Consider the following 24,693-nt stretch of genomic DNA (forward strand, 5'->3'; position numbering starts at 1 on the left):
CTGAGATCTGTGTTTCATGCCATGACGCAATGTATTCTTTGAGCAGACACAATTTCATTTATTTAAACGAAGAGGGTGAAATACCACGTAATTTCATAAGAGCTGAGCATTGGGAGAGATAAAAGTACCTGAAATAGATTCGTTGAGACAGGTCAGGACATCAGTTAAACACCAGGAAAGTTTCCCAAATTATCCTGATCTTGTGCAAAGCCCAGAGCGCAGGCCCTCAAAGGCAGCCGCTGCCACGAGCTCCAGAACTCTGTGAAGAACAGATGGGAAGAAACAACAGGCACTTTGAAGAAGGGATTTTGAAGGGATTCCACCACGGAAATTCACACAGAGGAATAGGAACGTTCCCAAATTTGCAGAAACAGGACCCACTGAACTATAAACAGCACAAGGGGGCACAGAGGAGGCTGTGAGTAAATCAAGGAATTATACCAGGCACAGAAACATGGCAGTCTCATGACTGTTAATTATCACCAAGGTTTTTTGTACCATGAGGCTCTTTACATGCAAAAAATGCCCCAGAAACTGATATTTAGTGTGTGCTCAGAGCATAAGCAGAAGGTGGAATTGAGGGCATATAAGCAGAAACCTCGTAAGAACCTCAAAAATACCTGTCATCAGTTAGCATCCTGTTCTGGAAGAGGATGAGGCTTCAGAGTGTGCACAGGTATCAACAGATCAGCAAATATTAAATGAAAGCACCCTTTATAAATATATAAAGTATCTATATCCCACTGAAGTCAAATCCTAAGTACCTTCCTGGATGTGGGCCCAACCCTTCCAGGGCCAAATAGAAAACAATACTGAAAGGTCTAGGCCATTCTGCTAAATATGACAATAAGTGCTTTGGCCAGACTAAAACTGGGAAAAAGGCCATAGCAGAGATGTCTATATTCTAAACATCTACTCAGCTACCAGGCTTAGGCTGAGCCACACGGTTTAAACATCAATGGACTATTAAATCAGCTCCGGCAGTCTCCTATAAGAGATAGTCCAAACCCCAAATCATCTTTGTGGCCGGTGCTGGACCTTGTCCAGCAGCTTTATCTCGTACCCCGGAGCCCCGAGCTGGGCACAGCAGCGCAGGGCGGAGCAGAGGGCAGGACCCCGGCGGTTCCCCCGCGGCCCTTCCCGAGCTCCGGGCGCTTTTCCCCTCTCCAGGGCGGAGCAGAGGGCAGGACCCCGGCGGTTTCCCCGCGGCCCTTCCCGAGCTCCGGGCGCTTTTCCCCTCTCCAGGGCGGAGCAGAGGGCAGGATCCGCTGTCCCGGCGGTTTCCCCGCGGCCCTTCCCGAGCTCCGGGCGCTTTTCCCCTCTCCAGGGCGGAGCAGAGGGCAGGATCCGCTGTCCCGGCGGTTTCCCCCCGGCCCTTCCCGAGCTCCGGGCGCTTTTCCCGTGATTTCCCCGGGCGCTCGGGAGCCCCGCCCGTGAGGGCGGCGTTGCGGGCCGCGGCCGGCGGGGGGCGCTGCGGCGGCGGCGGGCTCGGCGGGGCGGCCATGGCGGCGGCGCGGCGGGTGCAGCTCCGGGGGCTGCTGCTGCTGCTGCTGCTGCTCCTGCTCGGCGCGGCGGGGCCCGGCGCTCGGGCCGCACGGGGCCGCGGTGCCGACCGCCAGAACAGCCTCCGCCGCGCCGCCAGCGGCCTCTACCAGGGCGTCAGCGGCCTCTTCGGCGAGGACAACGTGCGGGCCCTGCAGAAGGTGAGGCGCCAGTTGCTGCTCGCCGCCCCCCCCCCGCCCCATCCTCCCTTTCCTCTCCCGCGCTTCCCTCGCTGCTTCTCCCTCCTGCTCGGTGCTCCGGCGGTGAACGGGCCGCTCTCGGGCCGTGCCCCCATCGCCCCCCGGTGCGGGATCGCTGCCGGAGCGGCCCTGGCCTCGTCCCGCTGCGGGGCGGCCGGAGCGCTGCTCTGGGGAGGAAAGCGGGAGGCCAGGCTTGCGGCACGCTGGGGAAAAATCGCAGCTCAAAGCTTAAATAAAGGTGGTTTTAGGTGGGGGAGACGGCCAGGGCCGCTCGCTGGCCGTGAGGAGCCCTCCTGCTGAAATCCGGTCTGGCTGCATCAGCAGAGCATCCTGTGCTTGTAGGGCCATCGGAACTTGCAGGAAAGCAGGCGTGAGGGAGCTGTACATTCCTCTCATCCTGCTTTCCTCAGGCAGTAGGGAGAAATAATAATTTTTATTGAATTAACCTTTGGGTACACCTGAGACATTTGCGTGTGATGCTGGGGACATCTCTCAGTTGCTTGATAGAACTAATTCTTTGGTTTGCTTTACCAATTGTGGGTAATAGTGTTTTCTCTGAACATCAAAACAATAGTAAAGCCAATAAAGTGCATTTTTAAGTCCTGCCAATGTATACATTTACATGCCAGAATACCTACAATAACGATAATTGCGACACATAAATTCATCACAGAGTTAAAAAAAAAAATCTGATTTAAAATCTTTCCTGTGGGGACTAGGAAATAATCTGCAATTCTTGCTTAATGAATTATAATTCTACTCACAACAAATAAGTCTCAAAGTGTTACTTTAGGAATTGAGGATTTTTTTAATTTTCAATTTTATTTCTCAGTTTTTCTCAAGGTTGACAGAGAGGTTTGTGAATGGGGTGGATGTATTAATGGACACATTCTGGAGAATATGGACTGATTTGTTAGATGTTCTTGGAATTGATGGTAAGTGTGATGCCTGCTCACCCTTGAACTGTCTCAGCCTGTATCAGTGTTTACAAGCAAATGGGAAAACAATTACATTTTATCATGCTGCTTAAACATCCATCAGTGGTGTCTCTCTCTCTGCTTCACATGGCTTTGATTTTCCTGTTAGTATCTCCAAACAAGAAGACTGAACCCCACCATTCCATTTCAGTATGTGTATCTACAGGATGTGTGTAGAACAAATGACAAGTCACACTTGGTTCATCATTAAATGGATTTACACAGCCAGGAACAGTGCAGGGAAATCAATGAGCACTAGAGAAAAGAAAGATGCAGTTGAGAGCCTTTAGAATGTGGCTTGTACAAAGCAGGATCTGTAGCCCCAGTATGAATTTTGACCTCAGGCTCCACAGTGGTTCGTCTTTAAAGAGCCTTTAGGACCTTTCCTGGAATAAATTCAGTCGAATCACTGGAGCTGAGCCAGTGATTTGAAGAAGGTTCATCCAGAAATAGGTGAAACCAGCTTTATCCCTTACTTTAGAAAACACAGCCGTGACCCCACTGCTGTGGGGCTTTGACCCTTTGGAGCTGTGCTCGTGTTTTTGCCCGGTGCCACCTTCAGCCCACGCTCATTAACATCCTGTACATTTTCCTTTGTTTTTCAGCCTCCAACCTGACTCATTATTTCAGCCCAGCAGCGATTGCCAACAACCCGACCCGCGCCCTCCTGCTGATCGGTGCCATTTTACTGGCCTATTGGTTTTTATCTCTCTTCCTTGGATTCTTCTTCTATCTCCTGCACATGCTGTTTGGCCGCTTCTTCTGGATCGCCAGGGTGGCCCTGTTCACCCTGTCCTGCGTGTACATCCTGCAGAAGTACGAGGGCGACCCGGAGCACGCCGTGCTGCCGCTCTGCTTCGTCGTGGCCGTCTACTTCATGACGGGCCCCGTTGGATTTTACTGGAGGAGAAACAGCAACAGCAGCCTGGAGGAGAAGATGGACCACCTGGATAGTCAGATCAGACTGCTGAACATCCGCCTTTCCAGGGTGATCGAGAACCTGGACAGGGGCAGTGAGCAATGAGCCGGCCCCTCCTGACCACTGTACACCAGCTCCGGAAAATTCCTAAGCACTGTCTCATCCGAAGTTACAAAGCAACAAAACATCACATGGTAAAAAGTGTGCAAAGTTATAACTTTTCATCATGTCTAAGACTAATTTATCTAGGTTAAACACTCAGCTGTTAGACTTCTAGGAGAAAGAAAAAAAAAACATTTACAAAATTCAGCTGTATATTCAGAGTTTTATCCAGTACTAGAATTTTCTCAGTAGATAAACGCTTACTTTTACAAGCATTTAAAAACATCTTTTGTAAAGTTTTTATAAAAGCAAATTGAGTAGTCTTTCAGATATTGAAATTGAGTTAAACATATGCAAATTTGACACTTTAACAGTTAAAAAGAAAAAAAAAATCTCAAGCTACCAAGCACTTCCATTGAGAAGTAACTGCTGTGGGTCCATATTTTTTCTTCAGGGTTGTGAATGTTTTTTGTGTTTTTGTTGGCTTATTTCATTGCCTTGAAGTTGCCTTTCATAGAGTATCAGATGAGGAATTTTTCTGGTATCCAGGCCAAAAAATTCATACCATAGCTTTTAACAGGAGGTGGGAATGAGGGAGAAGGAAGATCTGAAGTCCTGAAATGCCAGTCCAGTGTGAGGAAGCGCACGTGTGGAGTTTTTTCATTGCATTTCATCCCGAGAACTTTAATTTGTTAGTGTCTGGAAGGAAATCTGGTTTAATAAATTGGCACAGGAGGAACATGTAGCGTGACAAATTGTAATTCATATTCGACCTGCATAGTGAAGCATTTTCCAAGCTTAATTAGTAGACTAAAACATGATTTTTAATCTCAGGACCCACGTACTTTCTCAGAAAAGGCAGCAGTTAAAACACGTGCAAATGTATTGTTGCTTAAAGCTTTCTCAGGACCAATAAGCGGCAATAAATTATCTTCAGGAAGATCTGGATTTTTTTCTAAAATTATAATAGTTTTATAGGAGCTTTTTGCTTGGAGTCTGTGTCCTCATTAGGTTTTGGGAAAAGCGAGTCACCTTTAGGAGGAGGGTGTAGGAAACGGTTCTCTTTCAAAGCGGTGGAGCTTTGGAGCAATTTTATTTTTGCAGGATTTCTGTATTTCTTAGAGCTAACGAGCTTGGTAGGGTATCACTGGCTGTGCTGGTTTACTGAAACGCAGTGAAACAAAGGTAACCTCAGGGAAGGAAGTCTGGAATGTGGTTTCACTTGGAAACAGCAGCATCCAAGGACACAGATGTGTGTGGAGGGAGGGGAAGCATCTACCCCCTAGTGATGAGCACAGTTCTGATACCCCCAGGGGTAGGATGGAGCACAGCTGAAGCACTCCATAGGGTCCAAACCAACAACTACATCAAAAAGCGCAACAAAAATTGGTCTGTGATGGGGCCTGGCTACAAAGCAAAGGAATGAGGAGGAGGAGGAGGAGGTTCCCCAGGTGTGCCTGCCAGTGCCAGCTCCGGAGGGACAGGCTGGGGCAGCTGAGCACAGCTTGCTCTTCCACTGGGCGAAGCTTTTGTTGGATGTGATGCTTAACTGAATGTAACTGTGGGGCGAATTTTATTTTTCTCTTTCTGCTGAAGTTTAATGTTCTTCTTGAAATGTGTGTCTTACTTGCCTAACCTCTTTGGGTCTGCGTGTGACATTTCCATGGAGGTTGTTTTTAAATCCATGTTAATGGCCTTTACTCCTGGTGATCACTTCGGTTCAACACGGTTGAAGTTCATATGCACTTGGCACGGTTGGAATGCATTTTAGTTTTTATGTCACCTGTAAATCCCCCTGCACCCCATTTATTAACAAGTACATGGTTTAGAGTTGTTAAATAACTGGTTATCATAACTTGAAATCTTTCCATTGAACAGATAGGGACTATGGCAACAAATAGTTGACTTTGTCAAGCTGAAAATGTAAATTACAGTAAATTCCTTTTTCCAGCTCATTTTCCACAGTATTACAGAGTCTTCCCTGTAAACTCAGTCTCCCTGCTGTTGTGCAGAGAGGACTGGGCTAAAACACCAACCTGGAAATTAGGAATTGACTAGTAAAGCTTGTCAGGTCTTGATGTGTTTTGTCAAATTTGAGACCTGAGGACCAAAGTTTGCAAACCTTGCTCGTGTGAGCGGCTCCATCGCCTTCTTAGGACAATGTGCATGGGTCAGTTTGCATAGATTGTATTTTGTGTAATCCATATTTAACATTGAAGTTAAAAATACTGAGTCATTTATATATTAAGAGTTGTCTATGATAAAGATTTCTTTAAAAGTATTACATAAAAGTTAATTTGGATTATAGTTTCTCCCTGTCTCGCTCTAATCATTTAACTTAGTTTTGTAAAATCAGCCCTCCTTATATTATTACTCTTCATTTCGATCACCCTGCTGCTTGAAGAATGGTATTTTTATATTTACTTGCATCCCATGTATAGCAAAATGTTATGTGAAAAGCAGTATATATAAAATTGGGTATTTTTAATCAGTATTTTTCCCAGCACTCAGTTTTCACGTTAGTCAAATTCAGAAATAACGATTTTTTTAAAGCACAATCTAATCTTCAATATATATATATATATAAATATATATATATAAATATATACTTTAAAAATGCTGTGTATTTTTAAACATGCACTGTAGTGAAAGCGCTTTTGGGGACATGAATGTGGTATTGTATTTAATCTCTTTCAACTTTTGTAAATACCTTTTACAAGTGTTTTCCATACTGGGCCATCTAGTTTATCCATGGAGGTTTTTGCTGTTTTTTAGAAACCCGTGCCAGTGGCTGCGCTGCTTTTGTATCCCCCAGAGACGGGCAGGGCTCTGTGGCACCCGGGGACAAACGGGTGACACCTGGGGGTGGCACGGGACCACCCTCAGCAGGTGACACCGCCCAGGCAGGGATGGCACGGGACAGCCCTCATCGCTCCCGCTTCTTGCCGTGACTTCACGGAGCAGGGGAGCAGCTCTGCCACCGCTGGGGCACGGGTCACACCGGGACAGGTGACACTGGGACGGGTGACACGGGGACAGGTGATACAGGGACAGGTGACACAGGGATAGGTGACACAGGGACAGCTCCCTGGCTGCTCCCACAGGATGGATCCCGCTCCAGACCTTCCTACAGCCACCAGAAAAACCATCTCTGCGTGAGCAGCTGGCACAAGCCCCGAGGATGGGTTTGGCTGCCCGGGATGGGGAACTCCCTGCTCTTCCCAAGCTTTGTCACCCGCCTGCTTTGGGAGGCAGCCTTTGGAACTGGCGCAGCGTTTGTCCCGTTGTGGCAGAGCGGCTCCTCCGGACGCACACGCCTGTAGATAACCGATGTGTCCTGTGGAATGTGGCGCTTTCCCAGTGCTTTTGGGTGTGTACAAACCTGGTGTAGCTCAGTGCTGTACTTTTGGCGCGTCCTTCACTTCGTGATTTTGCTTCTCAAGACTCGTTGCATCGTCGGTGTGGAAAATAGACCAGTATCAACCTTAGCTCTTCGGTGGTGTGGAAGTGTTTAAGTGTGGTTTGCCTCACATACTGATCTGTATTTGGCAGCTAATGGCGTTAAGTGACCATGAGTTCTCTTTGTCTGGGTTGGAAAATAAAAGGTTTTATTGTATCCGCATGTATTTTAAACTTTTTGGATAATTCCATCGACCTGTGATGACAGCACATGTAAAAAACGACCTTTTCCTTTTATTCAGAAGTTATATTTGCTGTGGTAGCACTTGTTGTTGGCACTGATGGTAGTGATTTCACATCCTGTTTTGTACATCAGGTTTCATGATTACGGTGTTTAAGTTTGTACAATTGTTTATGTAAAAATGATTTGGTCTGAAGAGATGCTGTGTATTCACTTCTGATCCTAGACGAGATCCTACTGGTAATACTGTTAAGTAGTTACAACTGTACCAGACTTATTTTTTACAGAGCTTTACATGCCTTTATTTATTCTTTTATCGGACCATCCAAACCATGTACTCCGTAGTTCAGTATTTGTAGACCAGTTTCACAAATCAACTTAAGGTATTGTGGCAAAGCTTCGAATAAATGTTTACTGAGACTTTGCACTGAGCTGCGAGTGCCTGCTGAGGCTGTGAGGGGTGGGATGGGATCCATGGGATGAGGTGGGGTGGGATGGGAGGGTTTGGGTGGGATGGGATGATGGGATGGGGTGGGGTGGGATCGGGGGTCCCGGGTATGGCTTGGGGGGTCCCGATCCCGCGGGGCCGCCCCGCCCATTTCCCCGCCCCTTTTCCCGCCCTTTCCACGCCCATTTCCCCGCCCCCTTTCCCCGCCCCCTTTCCCGCCCATTTCCCCGCCTATTTCTCCTCCCCTTTCCCCGCCCATTTCACCGCCTATTTCCCGCCCCTCTTCTCGCGAGACCCCGCTTTCCCGGAAGTGGCGGGGGCCGCACGTGGTGCCGGGCCCGGTGGTGCCGTGTCCCCGTTCCGTTCCTGTTCCCGTCCCCGCCATGGGCCGAGCGCGCCGCCGCCACAACTGGAAGGCGCGGCTGCCTCAGGGCCCCGCGCCGCCGCCCGCCGCAGAGCCGCTGGAGCTGCCGCTGGAGCTGGGAGGTGCGGCGGGACCGGCGCGGCTCTTCCCGCGGGCTCTGTTCGTTACTGCGAACTCGGGCTGAAAGGGTCCGCAGAGCCGCTAGGACCGGCTGTCTTAGATTACTCCAGATTTCTGGCACATCCTTGCTATATGTACTGATTGCGTTTCTCTCGGAAGCGCTGTTGTTGTTTTTAAAGCTCCCCAGGCAGGCGGTGGTCCCGTCCCGGGCTGTGGCGCTCGGTGCCATGCGGGGCAGGCTGGTGCTGGGTCACAGCATGGGCTCCATGGTCTCGGAGGTCTTCTCCAGCCTCATTCTGTGCTCTCGCTTTTTGCTGTGTTACAGCATTTGTTGCCTCCGGGGAGTTCTGGACTCGTGCACTCCCAGTCACGACACTCAGTGTTTCCATTATCTGTTAAAGCAGCAGCTGAACACATTTCTTATGTTAAACATTCGCTTTCTTAAATGTTACTTTTAAAAAAATGGCGTTTGTTATTCCACTCCTACTATTCAGAATTTAGTAATGCAGTTTTTTGATATTAAAAAGTCACTGGAGCAGGAGGCTGGGGGGACACCCCAGAGCACACTGTGTCCTGACCCTGGGGAATTGAGTAAAAAGGCAAAAATTGCATAATGGTGTTACATAAATCATTGAAAATCACCCTCAGGCCTATAGAAAGCTCAGGGTTCTTGAATCCCCCGTTTCGAGGTCTTTTGCCCTTGCTGATGTTGCAGGATTTTTTTTGGCTGGGCATGAGGGTTGTGTTTGTTTGAAACGGCTAAATCTGGCTTAGTGCTTGATAAACCTGCTAAGCAGTGTGCTGAAAATAATCCACCTGGCAGCAGTGAATAATCAAAGCCTTGCCTTCAGATGGAGCAGCGCTGAAGGGAATTGATCAGAGCAATGCCCTGGTCCTGCCAGCGAAAAAAGCCAAGAAGAAAAAAGTGACGTGTGTTGTGCAACAGCAGAAGAAACCCCTGAGCAAGAAGCAGAAGAAAAACCTGCAGAAAGTTTTGGAGGAGAAGGAAAAGAAGAAACAGGTATGTTGCTGTTTCTGGCAGCAGCAGTTCAGGCTCTTGTCCTAAAATGATGTTTTGACATTGGTGTGTGGGGAGGGTGGGTGATGGTGAGGGGCTGCTGGGGGATGTGACCCGTCCCTGGGTGATGTCTCAGGGGTGTGCAGGTGCTGAGGATGCTGTTCCAGACCCTCCTTTGCTGGGCAGTGTGGCAAAAACACAGCACCCACGGGCTCCTGAGAGCAGCTCCAGTGGGGAAGGCATTCCCTGCCCTCTCAGTGGTGCAGGAACTCTTCATTTCTGGCTCCAGGTTCCTGTTCTGACCAAGTGTTGTGCAGTACACCACTGGCAGTGATGTGGTTGCATTTTAAAAGCTCTGTGGGTCAGGGTGAGCAGCAAACCTAACACTGTCAGTGCTCCTGAAATGCTTCTTGCGTATCTTCAGCGTGGAAATAAGAGTTTTCTGTCTTTGTAAAACCTTCCCAGGCAAAGTTCCCAGTCCTGTTAGTGTCTGAAAAATGTTTTTCGCAAGGGAGCTCTGGTTTTGGAGGCAGTTTAGACCTGGCTGCCTGACCCCGTGCCATATCCCACGTGAGGGATTCGAGGGGAGGCTCCCATTGCTCCAGGCCTCATTCCAGTGCTTTAGTTCAAATCTGTTTTCTTTGCTGCTGTTCTTAGGGTGCAGCTGAGCTGCTCATTGCACTGATGTCAAGTCCCCATTTCTATTTCTGCTCTGGTACAGGGCTGAAACCTTCACCAGGGAGGGCTGACCCTGGAGCAGCAGGAAGGTTTTACAACTGCACAGCAGCATTTGCCAGAGCACAGAGCACACCTTTTAATGCTCAGGTGCAAATCTTGAAAAGAAATTATTTCCTGGTCAAAACAAGCAGTGATTTTGGTTGTTTTCCCCAAACAGCGAGCTGAGCTGCTGAGCAAGCTGAACGAGGTCCAGGCTTCTGAGGCAGAAATGAAACTGCTGTACACCACTTCCAAACTGGGGACTGGGGAGCGCATGTATCAGCCTAAAAGGTAAAGTGGTTTTTGGGTAGAACCCTTGCATTTCATCACTGTATTTGAACAGCAGCATATTCTGAGCTTTCCCTTGATTTTTCTTCTTCTTGGTGCAAACAGGTTCTTCAGGATGGATGGAGTTAAATAATTTGCTATTTATATCTCATAATGTTATGGTTATTTTCTTGTATGAGAGGATGAAAGATCTTGGTCTTTCATTCAGGGTGAGGTGGGTGACACAAACTGCAGGCTTTTAGCAATTATGTTAAACTACAGAATTGGTGGATAAACATTTTCTTATTTTGTTGTACTGGAAGACATCTACTGATGTTGACCATAGTTGCTAGGTTTATCAAGAGATGGATTTATCAAGATCTGCATTTATAGATTAAAGTACAGAGATGCCTTTAGGAGAAATTAAACTCCAGGATAGAAAATTAGGTACAAATCCCTCAATCAGATCAGCCAAGGCTTTACCTGGCAGAGTTGTGAAAAGCTCCAGGAGTGGAGATGCTGTTTTTTGGGGAGGTTGTGTCTGGTTTGGGGTGCCAAAACACAGGTGACATGCAGGTGTGGTTTCCAGGGTGACACAGGAGCCGAGGACCGATGTCCCTGAGAAGATCAGGAGCATCAGCGGTGCAAACAAGAGAAGGCACAGCTCAGCTTCAGAATCAGAGCCTGAGGAAGAGCCCAGCAGCTCTGAGGAGGAGGAAGAGCAGAAACTAGACACTGAGAAGTCCTCAGGCAGTGCTGTGAATGCTGCTGAAAAGGCAGAGGGAGGAGTGGGGAAGGCAGGGGCTGAGCAGCCTCCAGCTGGTCCCAGCAGCCCGGCTCCCCAGGCAGCCCCCAGCAAGGCACCGTGCAAGCCTGCAGTGTTCATCCCTGTGGACAGGACACCTGAGATCCAGGTGAGGCTCTCAACAGCACCCTGCTTGCCAAAGGAGCTGGAGAGGATGGTGTGTTCCAGCAGCTGGGTGCACTCAGGGTCCTTGTTCTGGTGCAGGGCTGAGCTTTAATCCTGTCTGGTCCAGCAGCAGGAAAACTCTGTTTGTTTTAGGGTATAAGCATTTATCTTTGGTTTTACATACAGAATCTATTAACAGTCCTTTATTCATGTAGGATTTATGTAGGATGGTTTTGCCCCATTTATTGTGGGTAGGGCACCGTGTAGAAACAGGAAAAGCTCTGCATGAGTCTCAGCAGATGAGACAGTTGTGAAATGAGTTTTCCCTTGAGGTGCTGCATTAAGAAACTCAAGGGACTCTGAATTTCACCAGTTCAAGTGCAGGGCTTGCCCTCTGCTTTCTGGGAAGCTGCTCTGGTGACTCTGGTGCTCAGACATGCTTGTGTGGTATTAACTGGTTTAGAGCTTTCCCAGTCCCAGCCCTGCAGAGCTTTTTGGGGGTTTTATGGTCTGGGGAAGATAACAGCTTTCAATCCTGAGGAAAACCAAAAAGGAGTGAGAAACAACACAGCTAAAAGATGTGTTTTACACTGTTTAGGAAGCAAGGCTAAAGCTCCCAATCCTTGCTGAAGAGCAAGTGGTCATGGAAGCCATTAACGAGAATCCCATTGTGATCATATGTGGAGAGACTGGGAGTGGCAAAACCACCCAAGTGCCTCAGTTCCTGTATGAAGCTGGATATGCCAGGTAGGAACTGGATTTTATATGCAGCAAATGGAATTGCAGAGACAACATTTTGGGAAAAGCTTTACTGTAATCCACGCATCTACAGACAAAAGGGAATCCCAAAGCTTCCTGGCTGTGGTTTTATTCCAGCTGTGACTAGGAGTGAGGCTGTGTGGCTGATGCCACTTACTCTAAGCCATTAGTGAGAAATCCTGCTGTCATTTTTTGGGCTGTGTTTAATTGAATTGAGGTTTAATCCTTTTCCCCACCGTTAGTTCCGACGGCGCCATCGGGATCACGGAGCCTCGGCGCGTGGCTGCGGTGTCCATGTCCCAGAGAGTCGCCAAGGAGATGAACCTGTCACACAGGTGAGCTTCAAAAAGCCACCAGACCTTGCTGGGAGGTGGCACTGAGCTGTGAGTGACACGGATTTCCTGCTTCTCCCCACGCTTCTTGGTGTTTCCCCACAGAGTGGTTTCCTACCAAATCCGATACGAAGGGAACGTTACAGATGAAACACAGATCAAGTTCATGACGGATGGTGTGCTGCTCAAAGAGATTCAGAAGGTAAATTGCTATCCTCAGTGTTGTAAAAAGGGAAATCTTTTTATTTCTGGATTTATTTTTGAGAGGAGAGGCCAGTGTGGATTTGCTGCCAGTCTTTGAAATCAGAATTCCTTTCAGCACCAGAGATTAATTTCATCTCTACCCTTGAGATTCCTGCCCAGGTTCTTAAACTAACCTAAAATAACCTAAAGGTTATCTTCCTGGGTAAAATGAGAGCAAGAGACTTGGGAGCCAGGCTGCTTTGTGTAGGGTAAGTGCATTAAAGTGTGTGAGAAATCCAGCTGTGGATGATTTGTGTATTGTATATTGTGGATGTGCTTGTGTAGCTGTGTCCTGACTCAGATATCCTTGGCTGAGGCCTCCTCTATTGTATTTCTACTGCTACCTGTTGCTGTGGGATTTTGGTTTCTTTTCAGGGCTGTGTTTTCTCTGGGATATTCCCTCATGGGGAATCTCCTTTATCTCAGTTCTGTTTCAGGAAAGATTCTCTAAAGCCTCGTTTGCTTCTCGTTTCTCGTGTTTATTAATACATAATTAAAAGACTTGGCAGTCCTCCCTGGACTTTCTGCACAAGTTCAACCCCCCATAGCCTGGCTCAGGTTGGCTTTAATAGCACAAAATGAAATATGCAGTTCTTTTATCTTTATACTTATTTTTACCCAATTAACTTTAGACACGTAAATGATTTTTCTTAGTGACCCAGTGACCTGTGTGCTGCACTGTGGCATTCTCAATCCAATCACAATTACTACCCAAAAACCTCTAGAAGAAGAAGATGAGGAAGGAAAAGAGACAGCACCCTAAATCCTCCATCTTGTCTTCTGTTTTCTAAACTAGTTTATACCCTTTTTTCACCCAATGACTTAAGAAAACTCTAATCTACACACACTTTTAGCTTTTCTATTTAACAATTGTTTTTGTGCTGTTACATGAAATTCAGTATTTTCTTGGATATCAGAGGCAAGGGCACGCTCTGTGCCTCAGACTCCAGCATCCTGTGGTGAAATCCATCTCTCTCCTCAGGACTTTCTGCTTTCAAAGTACAAAGTCATCATCATTGATGAGGCCCACGAGAGGAGCATGTACACGGATATCTTGATTGGCCTCTTGTCTCGCATCGTGCCCCTCCGTCAGAAGGTGAGAGGGGCAGGGCTCCTGCTCTGGGTGTGCCAGGGAAGGGATGTCACACGTCTCTGAGGGGGGACTGACTCCCTGTGATGTGGAATTCCGTGGAAATCCGACAGAAAAAACGCTCAGTGTGAATGTGTTTGTGTTTCTGGACGACTGAAGAAGCACAGAGCCTACCCCAAGGGGGAAACAGCACGTGTCATACCTGGAGATGACTTTTCAGGCAAAATCCAGTTCGTTTGAGGCTTGCAGTGCCACAGGACACGTGTAGATAATGGAATTCTGCAGCCTGGGAGAAAGCAGGGTGTTGGTTGCTGCCCTGGCAGCAGCAGGGCTCGGGAGGAGCCCTTGGGGTGACAGATTTGTGTCCCTGCAGAAGGGGCTGCCCCTGAAGCTGATCATCATGTCGGCCACCCTGCGAGTGGAGGATTTCACTGACAACACCAGGCTGTTCCCTGTTAAACCTCCTGTCATCCAGGTACTGTTCCCCTCCCCTGGGAGCTGAAATAAAGGGCAGCCTTTATTAAAACAGCTACAAAACAGGGGCTCTCTAATCTTTCCAGCTGGTGCTGAAATCTTTCAGATACCGATTAAAAAACAGTCATTTTGTTTAGGCTATTGTTTCTTGTGGGACTTGGTGTTTTTCTTTCCACTTTGATCAGAAAACCGCCCTGGCAGGATCTGATTATCTTGAAAAACTCCTGCATTATGGTTCAGGAGAACTAGAAAGCCTCACTCTGGGTTGATGATGTGAGAGGGAGAAAAGCTTTGGCTTCTAGCATGGTTTTGTGGTGTTCAGAGCAGACAACACCAGTAATTTCTGTGGGCATGCTGTTTTGTGGGGTACCAAACCCAAGAGGTGAACAGAAATACAGGGTGAGCTTTTCTAGCTGTCCCATGAACACTGTAATGGTTTTGTAATCAATAAATACCTTTATTGGTATTTCCTCTCCAGGTGGATGCAAGGCAATTCCCTGTAACTGTTCATTTTAACAAGAAAACCCCCCTGGATGACTACAGTGGGGAGTGCTTCAGGAAGGTGTGTAAAATCCATCGGATGCTGCCTGCAGGTGAGAGAGCTTCACTGCTGAGAACCTCTGAATTCCTCATACTGAGCAAATCTGAAGTTTTAGTGTTGGTTTTTTGCTGTTTTGTTTTGGTGGTTTTGTTGGGGGTTTTTTCTCTTATTTTTTTTCTTTTTTTTTTTTTTCCCCCTTGCAGGTGGGATTTTGGTGTTTTTAACAGGCCAGGCAGAAGTTCACTCTCTGTGTAGAAGATTAAGGAAAGCATTCCCATACCAGAAAAACAACACTGCAGGTAATGCTACAGAAACTGTTAAACTCCAAATTTATCCCGCTGAGAAGTGAGCTTTGCATCTAAAAATGTGAATTTTCATTTTAAAACCACAAAACACAAGGTTTGGGGAAAGGGCTCATTGTAGATTGTTGTCATGACTGATGTTAGATTTTTGGGCTGGTTTGAGTTTGGGAAAAGGTCCCTTCCAGTTCCCCTCTGCCTTCAGTGTGATCCTTTTATTTCTTCCACACTGCATGCCCAGAAAGGTTGGGAGTGGGACCAGACTCCTCCCAGTACCTTTTCCAAGAGGAAATCATGCTCAGCTAACAGCTTTTCCACTGGCTGTTCTTGTAGGAGGAGAGGATAACAAAGAAGACTCGGTGGAAGAAATCAGGAAATTTAAGAAATCGAGGAAGAGGAGGAAAGTTCTGGTAATGTGTGATGGGTGGAATTGCTCCAAGAGGCAGGAGGGAGCAGGTGCCTCCCTGCAAACAGCACTCTTGTGCAGCTGTGCCTCTCACCAGCTCTTCCAGACTTGCCTGGAGCCCACACAGATCCCCTAAGAGCCCCAGCAGTGCTGCCCACAGCACACAGAGTGCTGAAACTCAGGATGTTATGGGCAGGAGATTGGTTTAGATTGAGTACTGACCACTAAAACTCTAATGGAAGGAAGCTCCAGACTTGCTGGCACTAGGGCTGCTCCTCCTCTCACCATTTGTTGTGCAGAATTTGGGCTGGGTTATCTCTTGCCAAGGAAGGTGTTTGGATTGTGCCAGTGCACTTTGTTAGCAGGAGATTTTACACATCCACTGATGTTTTACACACCCCTCTGTCACCTTCAGGTCAACAGATCTTTGCAGTTTGCTCAGCTTTGCTTCCAAAGCAATGCAAAGTACTGTTTGTGCCCCCTCTTAATGTCTTATTTCCATCTTTCCTCTCAGACACTCCCCAAAATTGATCTGAACAATTACTCTGTGGTACCAGTGGATGAAGGAGATGAAGACAGAGACATTGACAGTGATGATGATGCTGCAGGCTCTGATCTTGACCTGGATTTAGGAGATGGAGACTCAGAAGAAGGTTTGGGACATAGGAAAGAAAGAAAGAATCCCTGTCCATGTCACCTGTGGGATGAGTGACATGAGTTGTTTGTGCTGAGCTGCTGTGGCACCAGAGCAGCCCCATGCCATGGACAAGCTGCTAAGCTTTTCCAGCTGCAGTTCCAATCACTTTGCTGGTTTTAATGATGTGTTTTTTGTGCAGGTGTTGTTGGGGCTGAGCAGTGTTGGTTTGTTTCCCCACAGATGAGAAATGTGATTCGTCCCTGCCCCTCTATGTGCTCCCACTCTATTCCTTGCTGGCACCAGAGAAACAGGCAAAGGTAAAGGATTTATTTAATGAGCAGAAGGTCTGACAGACCTGTGTGAGCTGAAATTCCCACCTTGGACTATCTGCCAGCTCAAATTGCCCAGTGGGCAGGTTGGGGTGGGAATGGGGCAGGCTGGCTTGGGCTGTGGTGCCCCTAAAGTGCCACTGGAGCAGGGTGGGAGAGATGATCCCTGCAGGATCTCTGAATCCATCCTGGCCCTGGGCACATCGAGATGCTGCTGCCAACAGGCAGCTTGCAGAGATTCCTGTGTTCCTCCTGTCCCTGGAGGCAGCAGAGGTGCATGAACACCGCTCAGTGCTGCAGTGTGCTCCACCTGGAGCTCTTGTGCTCATTTCTGAGCCTTAACCGAGCTGGACAGAGAGCTTCAGAGCTGGAGACACACGGGGTTGGGTCTTGCTGGCTTCCCCTTGCAGTGCTGGATGTGCTGCCATCCCTCTGCAGCCCACCCAAGATGACCCCCTGCCCTGTCCCTGCCCTGTCCCTGCCCTGTCCCTGCCCTGTCCCCCCCCGTCCCCCCCGTCCCTCCCCTGTCCCCCCCACTGCTGGCACTGCCTCTCACGCCCTCCTGTCCCTTGCAGGTGTTCAGGGCTCCTCCTCCTGGCACCAGGCTCTGCGTGGTGGCCACCAACGTGGCCGAGACATCCCTGACCATCCCAGGCATCAAGTACGTGGTGGACTGCGGGAAGGTGAAGAAGCGTTTCTACGACAGGATCACGGGGGTCTCGTCCTTCAGGGTCACCTGGATCTCGCAGGCCTCGGCAAACCAGCGGGCTGGCAGGGCCGGCCGCACCGAGCCCGGCCACTGCTACAGGTCAGCCCTGCTGGGGACGAGCAGACACAGCCCCAGGGCTCTCTGGGGGAGTTTGGCATCATCCCACATCCCTCTGCCCCTTCCACTGCTCTGGGGATGTTTTGGGGTTGTGTCAGTGGGAGAGGTGAAGCCAAACGTGAGCTGTCACCGGTGGTGTTGGTTTGAGTTTGGCTTCTCTCTCTGAAAACTCTTTATTTTCATGGCTGGATTGGATTTCACCATGGCCAGATGGATTGAAGCCTGAGCTGAGTTAACTTCTTGTGAAAAAGGCAAATGCCCCAACCTGTAAATGATGATATGATTATGTAAAAACTATCCACAGCTGCCTTTTTCTGGGTTTTCTTTTAAGAATTAAAATTCTTTTAAGATTTCTTTTAGGAATCTGAATAACACTTCTGGCCCACTAGGTTATACTCTTCAGCAGTCTTCATGGACTTTGAGAAATTTTCTGCTCCAGAAATAATGAAGCGACCTGTAGAAGATTTGATTCTGCAAATGAAGGCATTAAATATAGAAAAGGTGAGATGGAAAGTGCTTTGTACTGCAGCACCCATTAAAGTGGTTGCCCTTAGGAGCCAGAAACAAACAGAAATGTATTTTATTGGCATTGCTTGCAGCTGTGACTTGTGGTAGAAATTAAGATCCCCTGAGTCCATTTTGGTTCTGCACACTGCAGAAGCTGCTCTGAATTCCACTAGGCCTTAACAGATGTGTTTGTTCAAGTAGAAAATGCTTTATTATATTCTTAGAGGTTAAAGAAAACCCCTGTCTGACCCTGTTTTTTAAACAGGGTTTTACAACCCCTGTTTTGGAGATAACTGGAGCACTTCCAGAAAGCACAACACTTAAATTTAGCCCTGGAGCCTGCCCCAGGCGGTGCCTGCAGTCAGTGGCAGCTGAGGGTGATTCTGGTATTCCTGTTTCCTCATGTTTTTGTTCCAAGCATTTCCTGCCATTTTGTGTCCTTTCCTTTCTCTCCTGGCAAACATCCTGAATGTTTTTCTTTGGCACACGTGAGCAGAGGGGAGGATCTCCCTCCCTTGCAGAGCTCCTTGCTGCGTCCAGGCTGTTTCCCAGCCTGTGTCAGTGATGCACTGAGGGGTTTCCCTCTTCTTTCCCCAGGTAATCAACTTCCCATTCCCCACACCACCTCCCACGGAAGCACTGGCAGCAGCTGAGGAGTTGCTGATAGCCCTGGGTGCCTTGAAGGAGCCCCCTATGACAGGAAGGTAATTCCTGTGCTTCCCTGCCCTGCTGAGCCCGTGGGCTCTGCTGTCCTCCTGCCTCCTCCTCCAGCCCACATCCAGGCATGTCCTTTGGCACAGAAGCTGTCATCAGCTCCATCTCTGGTTCCCCTCCTCGTTTCACTGGCCCTGGGTGTGTTTGGGAGGGAAGCACTGCTGGCAGCCCCATGCAGGGCTGCTGGGAGCTGTGTTAGGAACAGGAATCTTTCCCCCAGCCTTTGGGACCATCACATAACAAAACCCGAGAAAACTAATCCATTAAATCAGTTTATTAATCAAATTAATTGGGCTGCCAGAACCAGGAGCACAAACTTGTTCTGATTTAGAGCCACTTCACTACACGAGCTCTCTTTGCTGTTCCCCAGGCTGAAGCAGCAGCTGGCAGCCAAGCTGAGCTGCCCCATCAGTCCCCTGGGCAGAGTGATGGCCACTTTTCCCGTGGCCCCCCGCTATTCCAAGATGCTGGCACTGAGCAGGCAGCAGGAGTGCCTGCCCTACAGCATCACCATCGTGTCTGCCATGACCGTCAGGGAGCTCTTTGAGGAGTTTGACAGGTGAGTGGCTGCTGCTGGGGTCCCTGTCCCTGTCCCAGGTGTGTGTGTGTCCCTGTCCCAGGTGTGTGTGTGTCCCTGTCCCAGGTGTGTGTGTGTCCCTGTCCCAGCTGTGTGTGTGTCCCTGTCCCAGGTGTGTGTGTGTCCCTGTCCCAGGTGTGTGTGTGTCCCTGTCCCAGGTGTGTGTGTGTCCCTGTCCCAGCTGTGTGTGTGTGTCCCTGTCCCAGGTGTGTGTGTGTCCCTGTCCCAGGTGTGTGTGTGTCCCTGTCCCAGCTGTGTGTGTCCCTGTCCCAGCCGTGTGTCCCTGTCCCAGCTGTGTGTGTCCCTGTCCCAGCCGTGTGTCCCTGTCCCAGCCGTGTGTCCCTGTCCCAGCCGTGTCCCTGTCCCTGTCCCAGCCGTGTCCCTGTCCCTGTCCCTGCCGTGTCCCTGCCTGTCAGCACAGCACTCACAGCTGCTTTCTGTGCCTCTTGCAGGCCGGCTGTGAGTGAGGAGGAGGCAGCCCAGCTGAAGGGGAAGAGAGCCAGGTTTTTACAGATGCAGAAGGTCTGGGCTGGGCAGGGCCCGATGCAGAAGCTGGGGGACCTGATGGTGCTGTTAGGTACAGACCCTGATTCCCTTCACTCTGCCCTCCTGCTGTCACCCTGAGCCCTCAGCCTGGCTCAGCAGAGGCTCCCTGCTGCTGCAGGACTGAGCTCAGCGGTGTTTCCAGCCTCCGCTTTCCCAGCGCTGAGAGGAAGCTCTGAAATGCACACATTGCCTGGGACAGCCCTGTCCAGCCTGGGTTTACTCAGGAGAAGTGATCAGCTGCTGTCTGTCCTCTCCAGGAGCAGTGGGGGCCTGTGAATATGCTGGCTGCACCCGAAAGTTCTGCGAGGAGAACGGGCTCCGCTACAAAGCCATGCTGGAAATCCGGCGCTTGAGAGGGCAGCTGACCACAGCAGGTGAGAGGGGCTGGGAGGAATTGCTGTGTTTGTTCTCTTTGGGGGGGATGGCACATCCACAGAGCTGATTTTTTTTCCTGTTGCACCTTCCCTCACCTCCTTTTCCCCGCAGTGAACGCTGTCTGCCCGGATGCTGGGCTCTACGTTGACCCAAAGATGAAGCCCCCAACAGAAGCTCAAGTCACCTACCTGAGGCAGATTGTGCTGGCAGGGCTGGGGGATCACCTTGCCCGAAGGGTTCAGGCAGAGGAGCTGCTGGATGACAAGTGGAAGAATGCCTACAAGGTGAAGAGCTGGTCTGGGCTCAGCTCCTCCTCCCCTGGGTGGCAGAAAGATTCTCCTGTGCAAAGCCCAGGGTTTCTGGCTGGGTGCAGCACTGAGGATGCCTGTGCTGGCTTCCTGCAACTGCTCTCTGTGGGATTTAAGTTTGCAGTGTTGCCATTTCCTGGTTTTCACGTAGGAAACGTTATAAAAGAGCTAAGAAGTACCATTAGTTCATCTTGTAAAGTGCTTGGTGTCTCCAGGGAAGGTGGAGCAGAAAATGAGTACATCTGATGTGATCTGGTGACAAATGTACATCTGAGAGACTGAAATGAGATGCAGTGAAGAAATTGAACTGTCACTAACTGCTCTTAACTGCTTCAATCTTTGTGCCTCCTTGCAGACTGCCCTCCTGGAGGACCCAGTGTTCATCCACCCGAGCTCAGTCCTCTTCAAAGAGCTCCCGGAGTTTGTGGTGTATCAGGAGATTGTTGAGACCACAAAGCTGTACATGAAAGGTGAGTGCTGTGGGCCAGGTGAGGAGCTCAGCAATGCCTTGGCAGTGTTTCCCCTCTGTGCTGGCTGAGTGCTCTCCTTACTGAGTGGTTGTGACTCCTGGGGTTTGGATCCTACATCTGGATCAGGAGATAAACTGGCCTTTTTTTATTTATCTGACAGAATTGGCTGGAGCAAAGCTCAGCTTCTGAAATGTCTGCTTTGCCCCAGCCCTGCCAAGCACAGCTGCCTGCTGCTGAGCCTCTGAACAGATTTTATTTGTGGCATAAGAAGTTTGACTTGAAAAATGGACAAATAAATGTGTGGAGATGAGATCCTGACCGTGGGGCTGCCAGTGAGCTGTGGCCCTTGGCACAAAACCTGCATTCAGTCGTGTTTTCCCTCCTCAGGTGTGTCTGCAGTGGAACCCGAGTGGATCCCTGCCCTGCTGCCACCGTACTGCCACTTTGGGAAACCTCTGGAAAACCCTCCTCCCTCCTTCTGCCCTGCAACAGGCCGAGTCCGCTGTCACAGACCCAGTGTCTTCTGTGAGTGTCCCCCAGGAGCTGCTCTGAAACTCCTGCAGGGCTGTCCAGAGAGCCCAGCAGCGCTCTGAGCTCCTCCATGGGGTTTGCAGCCCTGAAATTTTGGCATTTCCCATTGAAATGGGCTCTTGGGAAGGCTGGGTGGGGCTGGCAGTGCCCTCCCTGCTTCTCTTGGCTCCTGTCCTGTCCCACCTCCTGGAGCACAGAGGAGACCTGGGCTGCTCTTTGTTTCCAGACCGTGTGGGCTGGCAGCTGCCTGCTGTGGAAGTTGATTACCCCGCAGGAATTGATCGCTACAAACACTTTGCCAGGTTCCTGCTGGAAGGAAAGGTCAGTGTTTTCCAGCTGCATCGTTTCCCTGATGTTTTTAGCCCAGTTTTTTGGAGGGGATGAGCTTTATGGCTTCATTTTCTTCTGTCTTCCCGTCCCTCATCACTTGCTGGTGGATGGAAGAGTTTGTTGTGGTTGATGAGGTGGGGGAAGATATCTTTAAAACACAAAAAAAGCATGAAAAATCAGTATTTCAGTGAAAGACACCCCCAAATTTCAGAGTCAAAAAATCTAATAGCCCATATCTTTGTCCACCCTGAGACAGAAGAATTGTCCAACAAGCCACTCAGGACAAGATTTAGGGACACATGGATAGGAGGAAGATGGGGATGGAGAATATGATGTGGAAATCAGTAGTAGCACAAGTTTATTGATGGTTCATATATCATTTAACAATTAACTTACCTTACTCATTCTATAATTGTTGTAACAAATCTTCCAGGTCATTAAAAAGCTGGGTTCTTACAGCAAGTGCCTGCTGTCCAGTCCCCTCATAATGCTGAAGACGTGGTCCAAGTAAGTTGTTAAAAACAAACTTCAGGTCGTTGTCTCCACCAAACACTTTTCCCTTCCTTTCTAAATTTAAAAATTTCAATGCTGAGAAGGGTGCTGGAGATTGAGATCTTGGCTGTAGCTGCAGGGAGGGGACAATGAGTTTTCTCACCAAGAAAAGCTGTGTCCCAGGAGAGCTGGTGGTGGTGAGGGCAGCGCAGGACATGCAACCTGCTGGTCCCTGCTGGTCCCTGCTGGTCCCTGCTGGTCCCTGCTGGTCCCTGCTGGTCCCTGCTGGTCCCTGCTGGTCCCTGCTGGTCCCTGCTGGTCCCTGCTGGGCTCTGCTGGTCCCTGCTGGCCACTTCTGGGCTCTGCTGAGCAGTGACAGGTGAGCACTGCTGCCCTCTGTGCTTTGTTTTGGAATTTGGCCTCTTACTCTGCCCTTATTTCCTTTCAAAAACATCTTTCCAACAGACAGTGGGGTTTGGGATGACATTTATAGGCCTGTGACCCTCCAAAGGCTGTCAGCTGTCACTCCCTTCCTCTCCCCTGGTTCTCTCATTTACCAAAATGAACTTTCCCGGAGTCTGCTCTGGCTTTTCCTGGAGCTGACAGGCACAGGGATTTGGGAGGGCGTTGTGAAGAGTCACAGATGTTATCTGAGGGTTCTACAATGCCCAAGGTTTTCCTGCTTGGGTCAGTTCAGAGCTCAGCACAGCCCCTGGGGACTCCTTTCTGCTTCACCTTGAGGAGACATGAGCGACCTGCTGCTGCTTTTAACCACAAGAAATCGTGGTGGGGGGAAGAAACCTCTTGTAGTGAATTTTCTTCAGCCAGTGGCACATTTCTGTGTGCAGAGCTTGTGTGTTTAGCCTTTCCAAAAGATGTAAAGTTCCTAAAGGTAAGCTGGGTGCTCCAGCTCTGCTGAACTGTGCTAATGAACATTGTTTTATTGCACCATTTCCTTGATTCAGACTTCAGCCCAGGACAGAAGCCCTCCTGCAGGCTCTAGTTAAAGAAAATTGTGATAATCGTAACGCTTTGCTGGCTGCATGGAAGAAAAACCCTAAATGTAAGTGTTCTGCTTGCCTGATTATCAGTCACATCAGTGGAGTGCCTCGAGCACTATTGAATTATAACTTCAAAAAATGGACTGTTTCACTTGTTAAGCTCCAAATATTTCCTGTTTTCTTACCAGAAGCAGTAATGCCCTGTGTTTGGTTCTTGTGAAAAATGACAGAAAACACTTCAGAAAGCAACATTTATTCATGTTACAAGATTTCTTTTTTTTCTGTAGATATAACAGAATAATATTAAATATTAAAATATATTAGACTATGGCAGTACTGTCCATGGAGATACTGAAATTTTTCCTGGTGAAATGAATTTTTTTTCAGGATTGGGTACCAGATTATAAGATTTCCTTCACAGAATCGGCAGCAAAGTGCTGCAGTGATGGCTCACAGAAATTGCTGTGCATGGAAGCAGCCAGGCTCCAGCAGCATCCCAGCAGAGGGATACTGGTGCAGGCTGAGCCCACAGGAGATGATTTTTCCAGCCAAATTCTGTAACTGCTCCTCTTCCCTTGCAGATCTGCTCGCAGCCTATCGCCAGTGGCTCCCCGAGGCCATGCACCAGGAGCTGGCTCTCAAGTGGCCACCTGTAGCCCTGTGACTCCTGGACTCCTCTCCCAGGTGTTTTGAGAGCTTTCCAAGGGTTCCCTTGGAAATCTGAGACAGATGGACTCACCAACTGTAGCAATACCTTTTTGTAAATAAACCAGATGTTCTGTTTTCCCAGAAGTCCTGCCAGCTGTTCAGCTGGTAGTTCATAATATTAATGTTTGGATAATTTTATCCATTGTATTTTATGGATTTTCTTTTTTTTTTTAACCTGGAGTTTCTCTTTGGACTATATTAGTCATATGAACTGTAATAAATATGTAAAGTTCTCGGTCTGGATGGGAGAAATGTTTTCTGAGTGGGATGCTGCGGTGAGCAGAACATCAGAGCTGTGCAGGCACATCCTGCAGGGGTGCCAGCTCAGGACAGGGAGCACAAAAATGAGGGAACTCATGGGTTGAGATAGGAATGCTTTTGTTAGTGCTCAGGAACACAGAATCACAGGATGATTATATGAAGGTGCTTTATTAAGAGCTCAGATCTGACCTGGCTTGGTTTTGAGCTGAAAAATGTTTTTATACTCTATTGTTATATAACTTATATATTCATTATTAAACTTACATTGCTCTATTGTATGCATTGATTTTACCCAAGCATGGATTTCTCCTGATCCCCCCAAACCCCTAACATTGTTCCTCATGTTCTCTAAACAATAATTATATCTGATCACATCTAACAATTGTATCATTTATCATATATCGATTACACAGGTGCAGTTTCACAGGATCTTAGCAAGCACAAGGCCTAACATTTCCCAGGGGCTACTTTTAACACTTTTCCTAGGGCTTGCCAAGCCTAACTTTCTTCCTAACTCCCCGAATTTTCTATGATTTTAAAATCTTTTACGATCAGTTTAATTAGTGAAGGGAAGAAGCTCGAGTTTACCTTCAGCTGCTCCACACAGTGCTGCTGTGACATTGTGACACTGCTGCAGGAGAAAGCCTGGACAGGGACCCTCCTGTCCCCAATTTCTGAAGGAACCTGGCACAGCCCGGCTGCCTGGATGTGTG

General features: G+C 48.7%; 2 protein-coding genes across 2 annotated transcripts; both read left to right on the forward strand.

The window, feature by feature from the left end:
- The first annotated feature begins 1,468 nt into the window (after positions 1-1,468).
- On the forward strand, positions 1,469-6,047 carry BRI3BP (BRI3 binding protein). Its single transcript, XM_086856438.1, has 3 exons — positions 1,469-1,703; positions 2,575-2,677; positions 3,325-6,047. The coding sequence occupies exons 1-3, from the start codon at positions 1,503-1,505 to the stop codon at positions 3,741-3,743; spliced, it is 723 nt and encodes a 240-aa protein (XP_086712564.1). The 5' UTR covers positions 1,469-1,502; the 3' UTR covers positions 3,744-6,047.
- A 2,040-nt stretch (positions 6,048-8,087) lies between these two features.
- On the forward strand, positions 8,088-23,962 carry DHX37 (DEAH-box helicase 37). Its single transcript, XM_086855207.1, has 27 exons — positions 8,088-8,314; positions 9,164-9,333; positions 10,226-10,338; positions 10,904-11,228; positions 11,823-11,971; positions 12,226-12,318; positions 12,421-12,517; positions 13,541-13,654; positions 14,022-14,123; positions 14,601-14,715; positions 14,867-14,962; positions 15,296-15,372; positions 15,883-16,021; positions 16,246-16,322; positions 16,910-17,142; positions 17,550-17,661; positions 18,265-18,371; positions 18,752-18,940; positions 19,411-19,535; positions 19,762-19,878; positions 19,991-20,163; positions 20,543-20,657; positions 21,045-21,182; positions 21,415-21,509; positions 21,952-22,025; positions 22,976-23,073; positions 23,593-23,962. Exons 1-27 carry the CDS (start codon positions 8,212-8,214, stop codon positions 23,673-23,675), a joined length of 3,429 nt encoding a protein of 1,142 aa, XP_086711333.1. The 5' UTR covers positions 8,088-8,211; the 3' UTR covers positions 23,676-23,962.
- The last annotated feature ends 731 nt before the right edge of the window (positions 23,963-24,693 follow it).

Source organism: Cyanistes caeruleus, chromosome 18 (assembly GCF_971803275.1).
Source record: "Cyanistes caeruleus chromosome 18, bCyaCae1.hap1.1, whole genome shotgun sequence".
NCBI classification, from domain to species: domain Eukaryota; kingdom Metazoa; phylum Chordata; class Aves; order Passeriformes; family Paridae; genus Cyanistes; species Cyanistes caeruleus.

What these genes read in the sequence shown, in the direction of transcription:
- BRI3BP (XM_086856438.1), top strand. Translation starts at nt 1,503, where the DNA reads ATGGCGGCGGCGCGGCGGGTGCAGCTCCGGGGGCTGCTGCTGCTGCTG. An exon ending in ACGTGCGGGCCCTGCAGAAG is followed by an intron (nt 1,704 to 2,574) that starts GTGAGGCGCCAG and finishes TTTATTTCTCAG; the next exon opens with TTTTTCTCAAGGTTGACAGA. An exon ending in AGATGTTCTTGGAATTGATG is followed by an intron (nt 2,678 to 3,324) that starts GTAAGTGTGATG and finishes TTTGTTTTTCAG; the next exon opens with CCTCCAACCTGACTCATTAT.
- DHX37 (XM_086855207.1), top strand. Translation starts at nt 8,212, where the DNA reads ATGGGCCGAGCGCGCCGCCGCCACAACTGGAAGGCGCGGCTGCCTCAG. An exon ending in CCATCGGATGCTGCCTGCAG is followed by an intron (nt 14,716 to 14,866) that starts GTGAGAGAGCTT and finishes TCCCCCTTGCAG; the next exon opens with GTGGGATTTTGGTGTTTTTA. An exon ending in AGGCATTAAATATAGAAAAG is followed by an intron (nt 17,662 to 18,264) that starts GTGAGATGGAAA and finishes TTCTTTCCCCAG; the next exon opens with GTAATCAACTTCCCATTCCC.